Source organism: Taurulus bubalis, assembly GCF_910589615.1.
Source record: "Taurulus bubalis genome assembly, chromosome: 11".
Classification (NCBI taxonomy): domain Eukaryota; kingdom Metazoa; phylum Chordata; class Actinopteri; order Perciformes; family Cottidae; genus Taurulus; species Taurulus bubalis.
In genome coordinates, this window is record NC_136599.1 from 4,888,127 (window position 1) to 4,907,357 (window position 19,231).

General features: G+C 44.5%; 2 protein-coding genes across 2 annotated transcripts; one reads left to right on the plus strand and one right to left on the minus strand.

The window, feature by feature from the left end:
* Positions 1-5,820: 5,820 nt before the first annotated feature.
* b3galt4 (UDP-Gal:betaGlcNAc beta 1,3-galactosyltransferase, polypeptide 4) lies at positions 5,821-6,936 on the minus strand (the record flags this gene model as incomplete). The annotated part of the gene is made up of 1 exon (XM_079226281.1): positions 5,821-6,936. One exon carries the CDS (start codon positions 6,934-6,936, stop codon positions 5,821-5,823), a length of 1,116 nt encoding a protein of 371 aa, XP_079082407.1.
* Positions 6,937-8,879: 1,943 nt separating this feature from the next.
* Positions 8,880-17,381, plus strand: nr2c2 (nuclear receptor subfamily 2, group C, member 2; the record flags this gene model as incomplete). The annotated part of the gene is made up of 15 exons (XM_079225956.1): positions 8,880-9,015; positions 10,917-11,001; positions 11,256-11,339; positions 11,532-11,732; positions 11,905-12,010; positions 12,120-12,299; positions 12,523-12,679; positions 12,768-12,858; positions 13,509-13,654; positions 13,864-14,029; positions 14,623-14,744; positions 14,838-14,977; positions 15,971-16,108; positions 16,312-16,417; positions 17,207-17,381. Exons 2-15 carry the CDS (start codon positions 10,942-10,944, stop codon positions 17,379-17,381), a joined length of 1,872 nt encoding a protein of 623 aa, XP_079082082.1. The 5' UTR covers positions 8,880-9,015; positions 10,917-10,941.
* Between the last annotated feature and the right edge of the window lie 1,850 nt (positions 17,382-19,231).

Consider the following 19,231-nt stretch of genomic DNA (forward strand, 5'->3'; position numbering starts at 1 on the left):
AAGGGATGGATTGTGAAATCCAAGTCTCCTTACTCTGCGCCCGTGGTGTGCGTTCGAAAAAAAGACGGGACGCTACGCCTCTGCATAGATTATCGTCTGTTAAACCAAAAGACTGTTGCGGATCGTCATCCACTACCCAGGATTAAAGACCTGACTGACACCCTTGGTGGTTATTCCTGGTTCAGTATCTTGGACCAGGGAAAAGCCTACCATCAAGGTTTTATCGACCCAGGATCCAGACATCTCACTGCCTTTATCACACCCTGGGGCCTCTACGAATGGGTGCGTATTCCTTTTGGCCTTTCTAATGCACCTGCAGCCTTTCAGAGGAGTATGGAGGAAATGCTTGGCTCCCTTAGAGACGAGTACTGCATTCCATATCTCGATGACGTCCTCTGTTATGCAAGGTCTTTTGAAGAGCACGTGGAGGGAGTCCGTAAGGTCTTACGCGCTCTCCAGCGCCATGGGGTAAAACTAAGGCCTGAGAAATGTGAACTCTTCCGGCGTGAGGTCCGTTACGTGGGACGACTGGTATCTGCGGAAGGAGTGAAAATTGACCCAAAAGACCTGGAAGTGGTGCTGTTGCTCAAAACCAAGACACCACAGACGGTAGGTGATATCAGAAGGATCCTTGGTTTCCTAAGCTACTACCGGTCCTACATGCAAGATTTCTCACGGATTGCAAAGCCTCTTTACGAGTTGCTGCAGGTGAAACATGGCATGTCAGGGAATACAATACACAGAGGAAAATCCAAGGGACCACAACTGTCCTCTAGAGCCCCTGTAGAATGGTCAAAAGAACATCAAGCCACACTAGAGCAACTCGTAGAAATGCTCACAAGCCCACCTGTGTTGGCATACCCAGATTTCAATTTACCATTCGTACTGCAAACTGATGCATCAGAGCAGGGCCTCGGGGCCATCCTTTACCAGCAGCAGGAAGGGAAGTTGAGGGCCATTGGTTATGGATCGAGAACTTTGACACCTGCGGAGAAAAATTACAACCTACACAGTGGGAAGCTGGAATTTCTTGCCTTGAAATGGGCAGTGTGCGAGAAGTTCAGAGATTACCTGTACTATGCCCCGCATTTCCCAATATACAGACAACAACCCCCTCACCTACATCATGAGCACAGCAAAGCTAAATGCTGTTGGACATCGTTGGGTAAGAGAACTCAGTGATTTCCGATTTGATGTGAAGTACCGGCCTGGGAAGGTTAACATAGATGCAGATACATTGTCTCGTATCCCGCTGGATATTGAGAAATATATCACAGCCTGCACTGAGGAGCTATCCCAAGATGTTGTCTGCACAACCTGGGAGGGAAACAAAGCAGCTCGGAGAAAGGATGTTGCCTGGATTGCTGCCTTGCAGATCACCTCTTTTAACACAAGCCAAGAGCCACGTACGGTCCTGCCAACAATAAGTCACAATGAGCTTGTTCGAGCACAGGGAGAAGACCCCACCATCGGAGAGGTTGTGAGGCTCAAGGAAGCAAACGTAATTCCCACTGATGAGACACGGAAAGCAGCAACTCTACTCACCAGAAAGCTCTTACATGAGTGGAACAATCTACACCTGGAAAATGGGCTCTTGTACAGACGGACTGATGAAAGACAGCAGCTTGTCCTGCCGGCAAAATACAAACAGGTGGCATTGAAACATCTTCATGATGAGATGGGACATGTGGGAACTGAGAGGGTGATCCACCTGGCTAGGGAACGGTTCTATTGGCCTTATATGAAGAGAGATATAGTGGACTATGTCACAAGAAAGTGCCCATGTATAAAACAAAAGAAACCTGTCACCCACACACGTGCCCCCATGGGTAGTATAACATCTAACTCCCCTTTAGAGCTTGTATGTATTGACTACTTGCATCTGGAGACCAGTTGAGGTGGCTACCAATACATTCTGGTGGTAGTTGATCATTTCACACGATTCGCCCAAGCCTATGCTACAAAGAACAAATCTGGATGGACTGCGGCGGAACGCATATATAATGACTTCATACCCAGGTTTGGTTACCCGTCAAATCTGCACCACGATCAGGGTCCAGAAGGTGTCAGGGGTGGGTCATTCCAGGACGTCGCCATACCACCCACAAGGCAACCCAGCCGAGAGGTTCAATCGAACCCTACTGCAGATGTTGCGAACACTAGCCGACAAGGAGAAAGAGCGTTGGAAGGACCATCTCCCACAAATTATACATGCGTATAATTGTACCCGACATGAGTCCACTGGCTACTCGCCCTACTATTTGCTGTACGGACATCATCCACGCCTGCCAATCGATCTTTTATTTGGCCGGGTGGGAGATGCGGATGTAGTCACACCCAAGGGATATGCACAAAAGTGGGCAAAGAGAAGGTCTGATGCTTATCAGATTGCAAATGAGAACAGCAAGAAGTCAGGCGCTAGAGGCAAGTCCTATTAAGACAGCAAGATGAAAGGAGCAGTCCTGCAGCCCGGAGACAGAGTGCTGGTAAGGAACCTCAATGAGCGAGGAGGGCCCGGGAAGCTAAGATCCTACTGGGAGAAGACCATATACATAGTCAAGGAACAGGTATCCGAAAATCCTGTGTATGTTGTCTATCCAGAGTCTGGAGATAAGCTGAAAAAGAGAACTCTACATCGCAACCTGTTGTTCCCTGTGAGCGACCTACCTGTTGAAACTCCTCTTTGTGCAGAGAAGAGACACACTTGGCCAGCCTTCATTACAACCGAACCCTACAGTTAACGTAGTCGGGGCTTACAGTGCACCGTACTTACCATTTTGGGGTACACCCTTTCATTTCCCACTGACATACCAACCTGCACCGTACATGCCACCAACAAACATGCCATACATTACACCGGTTTATTGATTTTAAAGGGAGTTTTGGATGTTGAAAGAAATTGTGAGTTATATGTATTTTGATAAAGTTAGTTTTGAGACTTGAGTTTTGGAAATGTCAGGAGCCATTTTGTTATTTTGTCGGGGAGTGTGTGACGCCCACCAATGTGCTTACATATGGGGTTTAAAGTAAGCTTTGTGTATTCAAAATAATACTGTTTAATACTGTTTAAAAGAGGAACAGGGTGGTGGTTTATGACGTTTTACGTCAGTCAGACGCTTTACGGCAATCAGCTGGTTTACGACCACAACGGCGCGAATTCCCTCATTCTGCAAAGCACCGAAGCAGTGAACAGACGTGAAAAAGTCGTTGTGTAATCTCTGTGTCCTGTTTGCAGGTGGGTGAGAATAATGAGAATTGTGTGAGGTTGTTTGAATGAAAATACTGTTTTGATGAATATGTGAGTGTGTGAGTGAGTGCTCAGTTTAATTGTCCGGTGTACGGCGCGCGCAAAAATGGCGCCACATCGTCACGTCCATCAAGATTGCATGTTGTTTGGCTCAATGAATGTTTCCTGTGATATTATTATTTTATAATGCTGTTGAAATGTAAGTTATCATTTGTTTATGCCTCATGCTGTTCAACAGGCTAAATGCAAAGCACCGAAGCAGTGAACAGACGTGAAAAAGTCGTTGTGTAATCTCTGTGTCCTGTTTGCAGGAACATATTATCTGCTGCCCAGGTACCAATCCGAGTACCTGTAACAATAGCCTCTGCGGCGTGACACTTAATTGCTAACTGATTCTGGCAAAAAAAAAGTCACAAACATTTTAGAGGACGGTGTGTTGCTCCACTTCAAGCATTAATTATTGATTTGAAAGAGGAGGAGTTTAAAGGGACTCTCCGCCCCAAAATCTGTTTTTATTATTATTACAGATTGTTTTGGATTGAGTCTACTAGTTTTTATTGGTATCGGCCGTAAAAGACGTCTGCCTTCTCGAATATAACGCGACCCGAATGACACCCGGCATGCGCTCAGCGCGCAAAATAAATACATGTAATGCATACATGTTCCTTCAACCACAGCTTCCACAGGATACTGCTGAGAACAAAGCCGGTGCTTTATCTCGAGTAACTGGGTCATGACTCATGAGTTATATCAAGGGACATCGCGTCCGTTATGTATCTTTCTTTTCTTTTCTTTGTCCGCTTTGAGAACCACAAGCCGAGCGCCGTATAGTTTAATTATTAGGCAGAGAAAGCAACAAACCAATGTAAATTGACAAATAATACATAATAGATAAGTGTTAGAAGAAAAACTTATTCTAACAATAAGAGAAAAGAAAAATGAATTTTTAGATGTTAGTTGAACTGCTCCTTTAAGTAAAGATGGAATGTGCAGAGGAGAACCAGTCACCCACATCCTTTCTGGGATTTACGAGATAATACATCACTGTATTCTTCTGACGCACTGTGCTGCTGTTAGTCAGGTGTCATAGAACAATTCACTGAACTAGTAAAGCAAAGCAAACCGGTGTGCACATGTATGCAAATAAACATTAAAAAAGGACATCAGGCACACCTAGTTTATGATGGAGCGGTTTATTTGAGACAGCATTTGAGTCCAACATATTTTTATCCCACATTTTAATACAATTAGGATTTTAGCTGTGCGTCACATGTATGTTATTCAGTGGTGCTCAACCTTTTCTCCATGATGTACTTCCTGTAAAACATGTTTTTCAGCCAAGTCTCTCCTAACCAGCGCAAAGCCTTCGCGGTTGAAAAGATGTAATACACAGCGCTGTGCCATCAGTGTCTAATTTAATATAGAACATATTAAATTATGTTTATGAACTTACACTTATATTTTATTGAATATTTATTAAATATCAATTTCTAAAGGATTTTTTAATGGATGTTACTTTTATTTTTTTAAATCTCACCATTTGAGATCCACTGTTCTAGTGGATGGAGGCAGCAGAATAACCAAACCTCCAAATATGGAATAGCAAATGTCTCTTTCTTTTCCCAGAACTGCCTCTAATTTCAAAACTGTCTAATTAATGGCGGGCTGCACTTATCCTAATGCCATTCTTATTACTACTGGAAAAAAACCCACAATGCTTAAAGTGCATCCGCTTTGTTTTGAACATTAAAAGGTTTCAGCGAATATATATTTATATGCATTATTCCTCCCTACTGGGTGTATGAAGCCTGTGGTTTCGTATCTATTCTTCTATGTGGAGCATCATGCACTGAGGCGTCTTATAGGCTAACATCTACACTTGAAGTACCTGCATGGCGATGGACTACAGGTGTGTGAGGGCTGCAGCCTCTGGATCTCAGGCGTGTGTGTGTGTGTGTGTGTGTGTGTGTGTGTGTGTGTGTGTGTGTGTGTGTGTGTTCTTCACATAAGTGGCTGTATTTCCTCACTGAACACATATCAGCATGCCGATGTTGTTGGTTCTACATCTACAAAATGTGTCAGTGTAATAATGAAAGAAAGACTACCGTGGCAATTATTCATATACAATTGGAATTAAACTCAATTAGTTGATGTGTTATCATAGAAGAGTTCAATTGTCAACGATGACGAGAATGATAATTACACTCTCCAGAGTTATTTAACCTGTAGTGTTTAATTTTATTAACACTATATGGTGTTAGGTAGTGTAACATTTTTACTCTATACAGAGTTAACTCTTAGGCAAGAGTTAATTTAACACCAATTAATTCTAATTGGGACCAAATACACTCGGCAATAGTGTTATATTTACTGTGTACAACCATGTTTCCTGCAAAAAAGGAAGAAAAGAAAAAAGAAAAGCTGAATAAATACATAAGTGTTTATAAAAAATAAAGCTCTAAAAAAAATAAAGTGACATTTTACAGCCTGAAGAGCACTTGTGCTGTTCACAGTATTTGAAGCAAGGCACGGCCCCACTGAGTCCCCGTCCTCTCCTCTCAAACCCCCCGACATCACAAGCCCTGCTCCAGGCCCAGCGCGTCCCCGAGCATCGCCCTGACCTTGCAGAACCCCAGGGACGCGCGCACACTCAGCCAGGAGCACGGCAGCGACGTGTGGACGTCGGCCCAGTAGTGCAGCATCTCCCTGGGCGGCACGTGGTGCACGGACACCATGGCCTGGTAGCAGCAGCGGCCGTACGGCACCCCGGGGCCCCCGGAGAACAGCGGGCAGTGCGAGGGCAGCACGCCGGCGGTGCGCGCGCACAGGCCCACGAACACGTCCTCTGGCGGCAGAGGAGTGGACAGAGGGGACGCGGAGGCGGCCAGGGAAACCTTCAGCAGCGCGGAGCGGGACAGCACGTAGGCCGTGCCGCTGCAGTAGTCCGGGAACACGGACGGAGGGTAGGCCCCTGACGGGAGGTAGTGACGGCTCTCCGGGTCGCGGTCCGGGGCCACGTGGAGGTGCACCCGGCCCAGGTACAGGTCACCCTGCTCGTAGGGGTTCCGGCTCTTGTTTAGGAAGTGCAGCAGGGCGCTGGGGTTGAACAGGACGTCGTCGTCCACTTTGGCCATGAAGTGAGCCTGCGGGCAGAACCGGCGCGCCCAGCCCAGCATGGACAGCGTCTTCAGGGTGAGGTTGGAGTAGGTGTCCAGAAAGCGTCCCTGAATCAGGTCCCCTCGCTCCCGGGCCTCCTCTATCAGCAGCTTGGCCATGCCGGGGTCCGACGCCACGCCCACCATGAAGAGGGTCATGACCCGCAGGCCCCGCACCTCCACCTCCCCTCCCCAGGTGTCCCGCACGGCCTGGCGAGCCCGCTGGTTGGCGGGCGCCGAGGTGACCATGGTGATGAGGTATGGCTTGGCCCGCTGGCACACGAGCGGGCTGGGCATGAGCAGGAACTCCTCGGGCCGGGTGGGCGGCACGCTCTGCGGGGGGATGATGCCCGCATGCGGCTCCACCGCCGTGTTCATGCCGATGGAGGTGACCCACGACTCGATGGAGTCCACGAAGAGCAGCGCCAGCAGGGCCGCGCTCGCTGCCGCCGCGCACAGATAATACAGAACCCCGAGCCGGTTCCCTCGCTTGCCAAACCGGGGCTTACATACCCATGGTCCGCGTCCGATCATGGCCAAACCTCCACGACCCGCTAGAGAGGCTACAACTCGTCCCTTGTCTCGCCGGCCCTGCGAAGTGTCTCCACGGTTAAAATCCCGGCCCCATCATTCCACACGCTGGGTCTCCTCTGCGACTCCTCTGCTCAGCGTAACGCGCAGCAGCGTCGGGTGGAGGATGCGGTAAAAAAAAAAAAAAGAAAGAGAGAAGAAGCTGGGGCTCTTGTGTTGATGCTGCTTTTTTTTAACACAAGCGGGATACGTTCATGCGCAAATGAAACGGTCGATTCTCGGCAGCAGCCCCCGGAGCTGCTCCTGCCCTGATTCTGTACAATGCAACGCTGGAGCTGCTCAAGAGGTCGATTGCGACATCAGAGGAGGAGGAAAAAAGATGAATGTGCCAAACGCACAAGACTCATACTCCTTCATAAGCAGTTTTGTTTTCCGGTCATCAAGCCGAGTGCTCCATATAGCTCATCCACTATTGAACATCCACATCAATCAATATTGGCTTTCCTTATCGACAAATGTTGACCTTTAAAGGGCTTTTGTTCGCATGCCCCGCATTTACTATGTATTAGAAGTCCCTGTTTGGCTTTAAAATATGGAATATTAAAATAATTTATTTAGCCTATTTGGACTGCGGAGAAAATGTAATTTATAGATGTGAAACCTTATTATATACTCGCTTAAAGCCTCAGATTCCGATTATAGAGCCTGGGCAAATAATGGCGATGCATTTATTTATAGGGATGGACATAAATGATGAACCGTAGCCAATTAGGCACTCCTATTATTAATATTAAGTCTAGTGTGTGTGAGGGTACAGACCAACTGAGACATGTTGTATTTGATTAGGTGTTATTAAGGTTATTCTCCGTCACGGTTCATTTGAATAGGCGTGAATCTCCGCCGTGCGCCTTTAGTTCTCCTGCACATCTATACCTCTCCTGGTGGCGCAGGGCGACATCTGGTGGTCATTCAGAGGTACTTTATGTTTGCTGAGGGTGGCCCATAAAGTCCTAATATTTCCATACAATATGAGAGATATGTAAATGCAGGCAAATAGGAAGGGATTCTCTACCGCAGAGATATGACCAAAAGAAATAGACGTAGAAAGTATGTACGAGTAATTTGTTTATTCATTATGTTATTTGCAGTTATTACAGTGTCGTTCACACAACCACATTATCCCAATTTGTTTAAATACAAAAGATTTGTTGCAAATCTTGAGACAAATAAGTCAGCTGTTTTTCCACATATAAATAAAGTGTTGGGGTCTTAAGACTAAGACTCATTGAGGGCAAAAATACTCCGCTTTGTGTGTCTGATGACTGTTTTTCCACGAAGAAAAACAAAACCCTAATGTCATTAAAAAAACAACTATTAACACGTATTTTTGTAACCAGATTGCATTTGTGTTTTCTTAACATTTAAATAAACAAATAAAAGTTATAACGTGCCTTTTTCTTCCTACTTGCACATACATGGACGATATGAAGTACTTTGTGTGTTTAAATTACACTTAGATATCTGTCTCTTGAAACTGCATGATAGAACAGACAAAGGCTGTTTGTCTGTCATGGGTGTGGCATAATTTGTGCAAATGTCATGTAAATTAATTGTAAATTATCTCAAATTAGTGCACATATTAATAAAGGTAAAGGGAACTGATGAATGTGCTTTTTGTGTACTGTAAATTGCTTGGATTTAATCACTGTAATTACAAACCTGAAGCAAATATCTTTTTGTCCTGGTAATTACATTTTTATTAATTTTGGATAGAAATGCATATATACACATAAAAGAAAAGGTCCTTCTTCAAAAGTAAAAAAGCTACTAAAAAGTGACAGACAGTCAGACACGATGACGTCAGTCCTGTCTGGCTCGCGCCAAGGTTGGGAGGGGGGGCGGTTGGAGGATGCGAGAGAGAGGAAGGAGGAGAAGAAAAAAATAGAAAAAAAAAACTCAACCATCATCAACGCGCTGGCGGTGCGGGGGTCACGAACTATGACCTTTAACAGAAGAAAACCAAAACAAATATTTTTATAAAATAGCGGAGAGCCCGAAATCCGTGTCCACCGTCTCCCGGAGGTAAGTGTCGGTTTCCGGGTTGAAAACCGTAGAAAGCCCTCGTGAGATACCGGATGATGAAAAGGAGCGCAGCTAATTCTCCCCTGCTAGCTTTGCTAGCTAGCCGATGCGGAGCTCCCCTTCCTGCCCGCCTCCAGGCAGCCCGACTCCGGCAGCCCGACTCCGGCAGCCCGAGGACCGCGAAGCGCCGGGCGGGAGTCTCGGAGGAGAGACGTGTGCAGTCGGCTCGCGCTGCAGCCGTTTATTGCGGTTGCTCGTGGTGATGAGGCAGTTGGTTTAAACGGAGGGCGAGATGAACTCGACCCTTTTACCTTCTCGGTGCACATAAAGTGTGCTGAAGTGACAATTAATATATTTAAAGAAGCTCGTATTTTTTTATTACATTTTTTTAAATTTACTACCAGGATGTCAACATTCTAAAAAAAAAAAAAATGCTCCAAATATATTTCTCATATAAGGTTCGTCTCTCCGGGGTTATTGGCTGCCTGCCAGATTGTCCATTTTGTTCGGTGTTGTGACGCGTTCGTTTGAGAGGAGGGGGGGCGTTGACTGACACTCTGTGTAGCCAATCGGTACAGAATACGAAGCAGCGGGCTCCACCCCTTTTGGGGTCTGAGCGAATCGAGCCACTGCAGGCACATCAATCAGTTTTCACTTATGCTGTCAAATTGTGTTCTTCTATTATAATTACCACAAAAAAGATGGAGTTAGTGCGCAAGGAATATATGCCATCACTTAATTCTGCCAAAAAAAATCCCCAAATGCATTGTCACTCACATTTGGTGTACAGTTTTATAGGCTTATGAATTCATTTATAGACTATGGGATGTTTCCATGGCCCATAAAGATGGATAGTTACTTTATTAATCTCGCAAGGGGAAGTGTTTTCACGACAGCAGCATTTACACATACAAGTAAAGCAATATTAAATATAAAAATGCACGATATATATATAACAAAAATAGAATAATATTAAATTAACTAACAAAACAATAGTGCAAAGATCTAACCAAACAAACATATACCATTTTGTGTATACATATACATTTAAATAGTGTGAATCTGTGGATAATGCTTCAGCCACTGTTTTGATGCACTTCTGCCAACTTTGTTAAAAAAAATCACATGTGTTTACTTAGCTTTTAGTAATCTGTGGTGCTTTTCTCGTAGTTCTTTTTGCTTTTTACCCAACTATCACATACACAAACCATTTATCGCACAGTTTTTAATGCAGTAAAATATATTATCTGGTGTGGGTGCATCAATTTTGACTCTATAATCTGTGAAATAGAGACACACCAGGTTTATTACTTGAAAATGGAAGCAAAGACAGCAGGAAAAGCAGCCACGACGTCGGGATGTCCATGTTAAAGGTCGTACATTATCAGTTGCCTTTGTTACAATGTCACACTGGACAACATGAGGGTCCACCAGACTGTCGTGTAATCTGGTTATGAACGGTCTCTCAAATCTCATGTCTAGTTCGGATTTAAGAGGTCATAGACTTGACTTGAGGTAACGTCCCTGCAGGTATGCAACGGCTGGATTTGTTGAGCGAATTTTTTTACCAAAGGTAGAAGATTAAAGTAGGTTAGATGTGGAAGAAAATATGCAACCTGATGTTAATGACACAATATAGATATGTGTTAATTATATGATGGCATGTGCAAACTTGGTGTTCCATATGTTTTTTATCACATAAATCATCCAGAACGTCCCCTCAAAATCATCAAGAAGATTTCGTCACATGTAAAACTTCTCATTTCAATCAACATCATTGCATGTCCTCTATTATCCACAAGCGCAGCGTTATATTTATAAAGCCTTCGTAGCGTCGGCCTGCTTCTCTGTGACGGTTTGCACCTTTTGTGGTTGACTATCTGTGGCATCTTTCCAAACAGACCTCACTAATGACCTTTCATCATCATGACGACCAACCTCAATCTGCTCTCTCAGCAGAAAGTGGACTCTGAGCACGAGGCAGAGGTGAGCGTGCAGAGGGGGACCTTCATGATGTACTGTTTGCTGGCAGTCTGAGTTGTCCCATATACTGGGGTGCTACTTTCCTTGTCTGTGGATGCTTTCTTTAGTTGTTGCCATAGAGACAAACCTTCCTTTGTCAGTTCAGACAAAGTGTTATTGTATAATGAAATGTCTACGCCTTACGCAGACTCAAGGAAAATAGATGTGTGTCGCAGACATAGAAGTTGTGTGTGTTTTAAATGTGTTTCAAATCGTAGGTGTCATCCTCTCCTTCAGACTCCATGATGAGCGAGTCTCCGCAGCGCTTTCAGGTCATCTCCGCTGAGCCACAGCGAATACAGGTAACCGCTGCACTCTCTCCACATTAGTTGGCTTCTGAGAATGTGACACTGACGGGCAAGTTGATGTCACAGCGTGTGACGTATCTCTTCCAATGTCACTCTCGTCTTTTTTTAACTTCGACCCCCCGTCGGCGCCGGTTCCTTTCTCCCTCTCTCTCTCTCTTTCCGTCTCCCTCGTCCAACGGCCCTCAGATTGTAACTGACCAGCAGACGGGTCAGAAGATCCAGATCGTGACGGCGATGAAGCCGTCCGGCGTTCCCAAACAGCAGTTCATCCTGACTACGGCTGACAGTTCGGGGGCAGGCAAGGTCATCCTGGCCTCTCCGGACAGCCACAACGCCAAGCAGCTCATCTTCACTGCTGCAGACAGCCTGATGCCCGGAAGGATACAGGTACAGATCCCCACCCGTCATGTCACCCCCTGGTACACATCGGCGAATGGCAATATGTTAGTTTCGATATTTGTTATCATTTTCAAGCATTGTTGTAAGAGTAAGAGTGATTTTGACATTGAGTTAAGGTGAAACGCAAGATTAACGTCCTGTGGGTGACTTTGCTTTTCAGATCGTAACAGATCCGGTGTCGATGGAGCGGTTGTTAGGGCAGTCGGGGGACTTGAGCCGACCGCAACCGGTGGAGTACTGTGTGGTGTGTGGGGACAAGGCTTCAGGTACTAAAGCTTACAGTTGCATCACCTGTTGACGTGTGGATCTGTGTGTTTTACCTTTTGGGCTCATGTATCCGGATGCCAAATCTGACACACATCTCTCTGTGTTCAGGGCGTCACTACGGAGCGGTCAGTTGTGAGGGATGTAAAGGCTTCTTCAAGCGGAGCGTGAGGAAGCACTTGACCTACAGCTGCCGCAGTAAACAGGACTGCGTCATCAACAAACACCACCGCAATCGCTGCCAGTTCTGTCGGTTGACGAAGTGCATTAACATGGGGATGAAGACTGACTGTGAGTTTGCATCCAAATCCAGGACACTCTACGAAAACATGTAGATAAAAAACAGATCAGGTATTATCAAAGTATCTGCAGGTCTTGAAAATTAAAGAATCATTCAGTTCCCCTCCTAAAAAAAGCCTGAAAAAGTAGTCATTGTCTTCATTGACTAAGCGCACTGGGGTCGTTTTTTTCTCGCAACAGCAGTCATAACTGTTTTCTCTTTGTCTATTCTCAGCTGTCCAGAGTGAGAGAAAGCCCATCGACGTAGTGCCCAGAGAGAGGCACGCCAACTGCGCCGCCTCCACCCAAAAGATCTACATCCGCAAGGACCTGAACAGTCCGCTCATCGCCACGCCAACCTTCATCTCCGATACGGAGACAGACGGCTCCAGGTCAGTGGGACTCGGACCTGCAGACAAACCTCCGGCTCTGGTGTTGTTGCGTGAACTGTTTTTTAATGATGCTCTGTGTCATGTGCAGGTCCAGCCTGCTGGACCAGGGCATGCTGGTTAATATCCAGCAGCCGGTCATCCAGAGTGATGGCACCTTGCTGCTGGCCACTGACTCAAAGGTACAGCTGTTACTGCAGTTACAGTAAATATAACATCTGCCTGAAGGATCTGTGGATGTTCTTGGAAGGGTTTGTTTGCTCTTGCATTGTGTCGTGTGGCCTGTTTTACGGGGTCAACTAAATATAATCTGTAAACCTGTTTTATTCATCATATACTGTGTATTAACTCACAGTACACGTTTTAATCTCTTTCTGCCAGAACATGCAACTTTGATGTTTACACTCTATGTAAGCCCAGAGCCCCGAGAGAAACGCAGCATTACTCACAATTCTAATATGAACAGAAAGTGGGAAGAAATGAAAAGCTAAATATGGAGCTGCAGATGGCTGGAAGAATGCCGACAGTCTGCTCCGTCTGCTCCGCAGTGGAGCTCAGTTTTATATCGCAGCAGTAGGAGTGGAGACTACAGTTTAAGCCACATATATTCCTCCAATGATAATAAAATAATGAGGGAAACCGTGGAACTGCTCAAACTGCAAGACAGTCTAAAATCTGGATTAATCTTTTCAGTGCCTGTTGCATGTTTTAAGAAGCGTCTCTCATTCCATGTCGTTGCAGGCAACACACTTTAATGATTTGCTCCAGTTTCGGATCACCTATTTTGTGTCTGCGGTGTTTCTTGTGGGAAATAATCTGCATTTGTCTCCAGATGGACCCTGGCCAGGGGGATTTAGGGACTCTCGCCAATGTGGTGACATCACTGGCCAGCCTGAGCGACTCACTCAGAGAGAATCTCAACAATGGCGATACCTCAGACAGCCAGCACGAGGAGCAATCTGCCAGCGAGATAACACGGTCAGTGAGCGGTGCACAACGAGGAGGGAGGAGTCTGCAACAGGCTTTTCTTGGTCGGCCTTGGCACCGTGTGTCGAGCTAGTGGCCTCTTTGGAAGCAGACTATGTCAAATTGAGCAAAAATATTACATAAGACAACAAGAGTTTTCTGTCAAAGCAGGTCATTTAAGTGTGTGTGTGTGTGTGTGTGTGTGTGTGTGTGTGTCACAGTGCCTTTGACACCCTGGCCAAAGTGTTCAACCCGCCCGAGCAGAGTCTGGCCGATAAGCCGCATTGTGTCAGCGGAACCACCATCCAGCTGATTGGTCGAGACCAGGAGACCCCCATCATCGAGGTGGAAGGACCGCTGCTCACAGACAGCCATGTCGGCTTCAAGGTGGGTGGAGTCAACTCGTATGCTTGATATTTAGTATTCATGATTTAGGGATATGAATTGACTGAGTTGTCCACAAGAGAGGGAAAGGGGTCACCTTGCACTGCAGCTGGATTACTCACACACACACACGCACATACACATCTCTTTTTTTAAAGTATGGCCTCTCAGACGTCTCTTTCCATCAAAACAACTGGTTGGTCAGGTGAGAAAAGGGCCACTCTGTCATGAAAATAAAACAATTACAAATTAAAAGCTGTTACTCACACCGAACACCCTCAATATTGTGTATAAACCGAAGCTGTGAAATATAGCTGAAACTGAAAGTGGCTTGTTGTCATGTGCAATTGACATTTATTGTCATATGCACAGATAACAGACAGTTACTCCGTACAATGAAAAGATATTTTGCTAGGTCCTCCTTACACACAGAATTACAATAAACTTAAGGTAACAAAAAACATGGCTATAAATGCTAATAGTATAAGAAAATATGTAAGCTGTGAAAGCATTCATCTCTGGGAAGTCCTGTATACATTCTTTTTAAATATAATTTTCTCTCATATGTCATTTTTCGTCTTCTCCTCTTCGTCCAGCTGACCATGCCCAGCCCCATTCCCGAGTATCTGAACGTACACTACATCTGTGAGTCGGCATCCAGACTGCTCTTCCTCTCCATGCACTGGGCTCGGTCCATCCCTGCCTTCTCAGCTCTTGGGTAAGAATGCGTTTAACTCAGATAGACTTCACTCATACGGCAACGCCGCCGTCCGTCTACGTTGCTCAACGCCGATCTATTCCTTCCTCTCAGCCAGGAGGCAAACACCAGTTTGGTGCGAGCCTGCTGGAATGAGCTGTTCACTCTGGGTCTGGCTCAGTGCGCTCACGAGATGAACCTGTCGACCATCCTCGCTGCCATCATCAACCACCTGCAGAGCAGCATCCAGGACGGTATGGACCACCGCCATCATTTCTCAGTAGGACACACACACACACATTGAAACGGGAGTAAAGAAATGTGATTTTTTTGTTTTTATTAATCATGACAAACGAGACCGATGGCATAGAAGAGCTGCCAGCTGTCAACGTGTCATACGTGATGGCTCAGATACGACAGATTGAATCTAGATGAAGATGAGGAAGACGAAGGCAACTGCAACGTGTCAAAATCTGTCATTTTGATGGCGATCTGGTATTTTCATGCCTCAATGCTGGCAAGGACGTAACGACGACGAGGTCAAAGGTCACTGTGACCTCACGCCCGTCCCATTCTCGTGAACGTGACATCTCAGGAAGGCTTTGAGGGAATTTGTTCTCAAATTTGCCACAAACATCCAGCTAGAGACTTAAGGAGGAAATTGTTAGAGCTTGGTGTTCAAAGTTGCTGTGTCCTGTCTAATACAGGCGGCAACCTCCAGTTCTGAAGAGTGAAGCTTAAACCTGCAGCATCTCTACTGGCCAGCAGGGGGCGACTCCTCTGGTGGGAAAGAAAAGACTGTACTCTACTTCTCTCTTGATTTATTCCCTCAGTAAACATTGTAAACATGAGTTTATGTCTCAATCTCTAGTTTCAAGTCTTCTTCAATACAGCATGATGTTCATTTAGTACGTTATGGTCCAGTTTAGAGAAAAATAGACCATAGAGAGGAGGATGCTGCGTATAAGGCGTCTCTACGTCACTCCTCCACAGTCCAAATATGATAACTTCCTTTCAAAAAGCAAGATGGCGACGGCCAAAAGAATGAACTCGAGTCCACAAACCATCAGCTGCCGTCATTGTGACGACGTCTAGGATAGGATAAAAATGATTATGACATACTGCAACTTTGCAGAGGCGTACAACTGGAGGCCGTTATTCCAGTTTGTTTAAGTTAATTTCCCGGTTCGATAAAGCTTTAAGTAAATTCTGCATCTTAGTACCTCAAACATTTCCTTCTCTCGCAGACAAGCTTTCGGGGGAGCGGGTGAAGCAGGTGATGGAGCACATTTGGAAGTTCCAGGAGTTCTGTAACAGCATGACGAGGTTGGAGACGGACAGCTACGAATACGCCTACCTGAAGGCCGTAGTGTTGTTCAGCCCGGGTGAGTCTGCTTTCCTTACTCAAGTTAATAAAGTTAATAAAATAAAAAGAATCACAAGGCAGAGTTTGGTTTATTGTCTGAATGAATGACCTGTGTGTGTGTGTGTGTGTGTGTGTGTGTGTGTGTGTGTGTGTGTGTGTGTGTGTGTGTGTGTGTGTGTGTGTGTGTGTGTGTGTGTGTGTGTGTGTGTGTGTGTTTGACAGATCACCCCGGTGTGGACAGCAGCGGGCAGATTGAGAAGTTCCAGGAGAAAGCCTTGATGGAGCTGCAGGACTACGTGCAGAAAACCTACCCAGAGGACACCTACAGGTACATTCACCAGTCTAACCAGTCTAACCAGTCAGCTCAGCATCCACACTGTAGAATTTATTTAGAAAAATATATATTATTTAAAAAAAAAATCAATTCAAAACATTAGAATTAGGATTTCATTACTACAAGAAGTTACTACTTATAAATACTCAGTTATTTTTCTTGACTAATTAATTGTTTGTTTTTTCTCACTTAAATTTGGATTAATTTAGACATAACAACATTATACATAGATGAAAAAAAAAGTTTTTTCAGACAATAATAAAATAAAACACACAATGGGAAAAATAATAATAACTAAAATTAATTAAAAACATGCAATAATTAAAAAAACTAATAAATTCAGAACAGGATTAAAATGTATTCATAATTTAGATTTAACTAAATATTTAGAACAGCATCAGTAGAGTCAAGATATAAAGTCAATAATATCTCACTGGAAACAAATCACACAAAGAACAATGAAATGAATAACAATCTTATGAAGATTATAAAGAATAAGGAAACAGACATAAGTCAGTATAATTCATTCCTCCTGTCCTCTGCTGATGGGATTCACTCACATTCTGCTACGAGAGAGGACAGGATGTAGACTCAGACATTCAGAGAGAGGATTCTGTTATTCTCCTGTCTGTCTTACTCGCTGGATCATCACCGAATACGTCCTGGAAAACGATCTCCAGAAAGGAGCGAGACCCCTGCGCTCATCCGAAAACCCCTTACCCGCAAAAGAAAAGAAACTAAAGACGCGACTCTGCATGAACTGTCGTGTGCTCGCGTCCCCAGGTTGACCCGTATCCTGACCCGTCTGCCGGCCCTGCGCCTCATGAACTCTGGCATCACGGAGGAGCTCTTCTTCACCGGCTTGATAGGTAACGTGTCTATCGACAGCATCATTCCTTACATCCTCAAGATGGAGACGGCTGAGTATAACAGCCAGGACTCTGACCCTGCAGAATGACCCCGGCGCCCGGCATGAAAGACCAGCGAGTCTCCACTTCAGGTACTCAGGCCCAAATCCTTGCTTTTTTTTTTTTTAACGACGCATTTTGCAAAGTCATTCAGGAATCCTCAGTAGATTAAGATAACCTGGGATGGAAAAGCCAGGATGACAGTGGGAATGTTTTCCGGAGCCGACGCAGCGCGGTACTCTGGAATCTTCTGGCTCTGAACTCAGTCGCTCTGAGCTGAACGGAAAAGGAATCCTCTACAGCTGCGCTTGTCTCCTTTTAATGTCTTAATGGCACTTCAAGCTAATTACGTATGAATGGGTTTACTCTTTTCTAAGCCTCCACGCGCTCTCACGTTGATCACACACATCTTTTAGCAGAGAACAGATGAGCTGCATCAACGAGGAGGAGGTGAAGTTTCTTCTTTGTAAAGTCTAAAGATGAGAGTAAATCTCAGTACTTACTTTTCAAGTGTGCTTTACAGCTGTAAATTATTTGTTTGTGTTTGCATTTGGGAACATTGGCGCGTTACAAACAAGGTATTTCAGTGGCCGTGCTGTTAAATTGAGAATTCAGGCTTTTACAAAGGCTGAGTACCAGAATGACTTCTGAATATCCTTCAAGGCTTCGAAATTATTTTCTCTTTTTTCAGATGCCACTTCCTTAGAGGTGCGAGACATTAATGTACAGTTCCTTACTTTTAAATACATTTAAATAATAGTTGGAATAAGAACTCCAATCAGGTACAAAAACAATCTCGAACCTCAACTAATTGATCCTTAATCTGTATTCATCAGGACCGGCTCTCATGGCATTTCTCTACCACACAGTGCATTACAACATGACCAACATCCCACTTTCTGTTTCACTTTGAACTAAATCAGCCAAATTAGCCAGTTAAACTGACCACGTCTTTATATAAATATATATATATATATACGGAATGACATCTCAGAGATTTTATCTCTGGGTTTTCATGTTTGAGTACATTTATGTCTGGATTATCATGGATATGTTGCTAATATAACCCGTGCAATCGCTTCATCACTTTCCCTTTTTACGACAATCAATTATATGTTATTTCCTTCTGTCCCCCCCAGTATCCGCATTTTATATATCGTGTATTTATCCATGTCGTTTATTTCTGTTAAGGAACGAGATTATCTTCAAGATTTTGTGTTCATAAATGTTGCGTATGTGTAGCCATGCTACCGTTTTTGTACTTGTGTTTGTCCTCTACTAAGTGCACATCAATCAGCTTTGTGTTCATGCTGACTAAAACTTTGTGTCTTGTGTGTTTTCTAAAAACTTTAATTTGTTGTGAACAAATTTGCTCGTTGCATACTAAGTGTACTTAAAGTACTTTTTAAAACAAACACGATTCTCTCGGGAAGCGTCGACGGTTCAGAATACGCATCCGCAGCAACACGAATGATGACGGGAATGTAAAGACGTCAACAAGGATTATGTCTCGTGAATTATATGTCACTTGTTATATTTGGGGGTTTAAAACCCACACAGACTGTTTGTAAAGGCACTGTTGTGAAATAACCTTTGTACATGTAGTTTCATTAAAATGAGTGCATGATGTTTTTAAGCCGGGTTTTATAATCTTGTCGCTGTCTGCCCTAATAAGGAGCATTGTTATCAATTTTATAGTGCATCGCAATGCATGACGGAGTTGCTTAAGTGCATTTTATTAAATGCTGTATGAAAAAATGTTAATTTAAATGTCGTGGCTTTAAAATATTAATCATGAGCAGCTAACGCATTAGAGGATATTAGAGCAGAAAACGTCAGCTTTGTGGGTTGAGTATCCTATGTTTTGAGATTTTATACGATGTAAATGTACTTTGGTTTT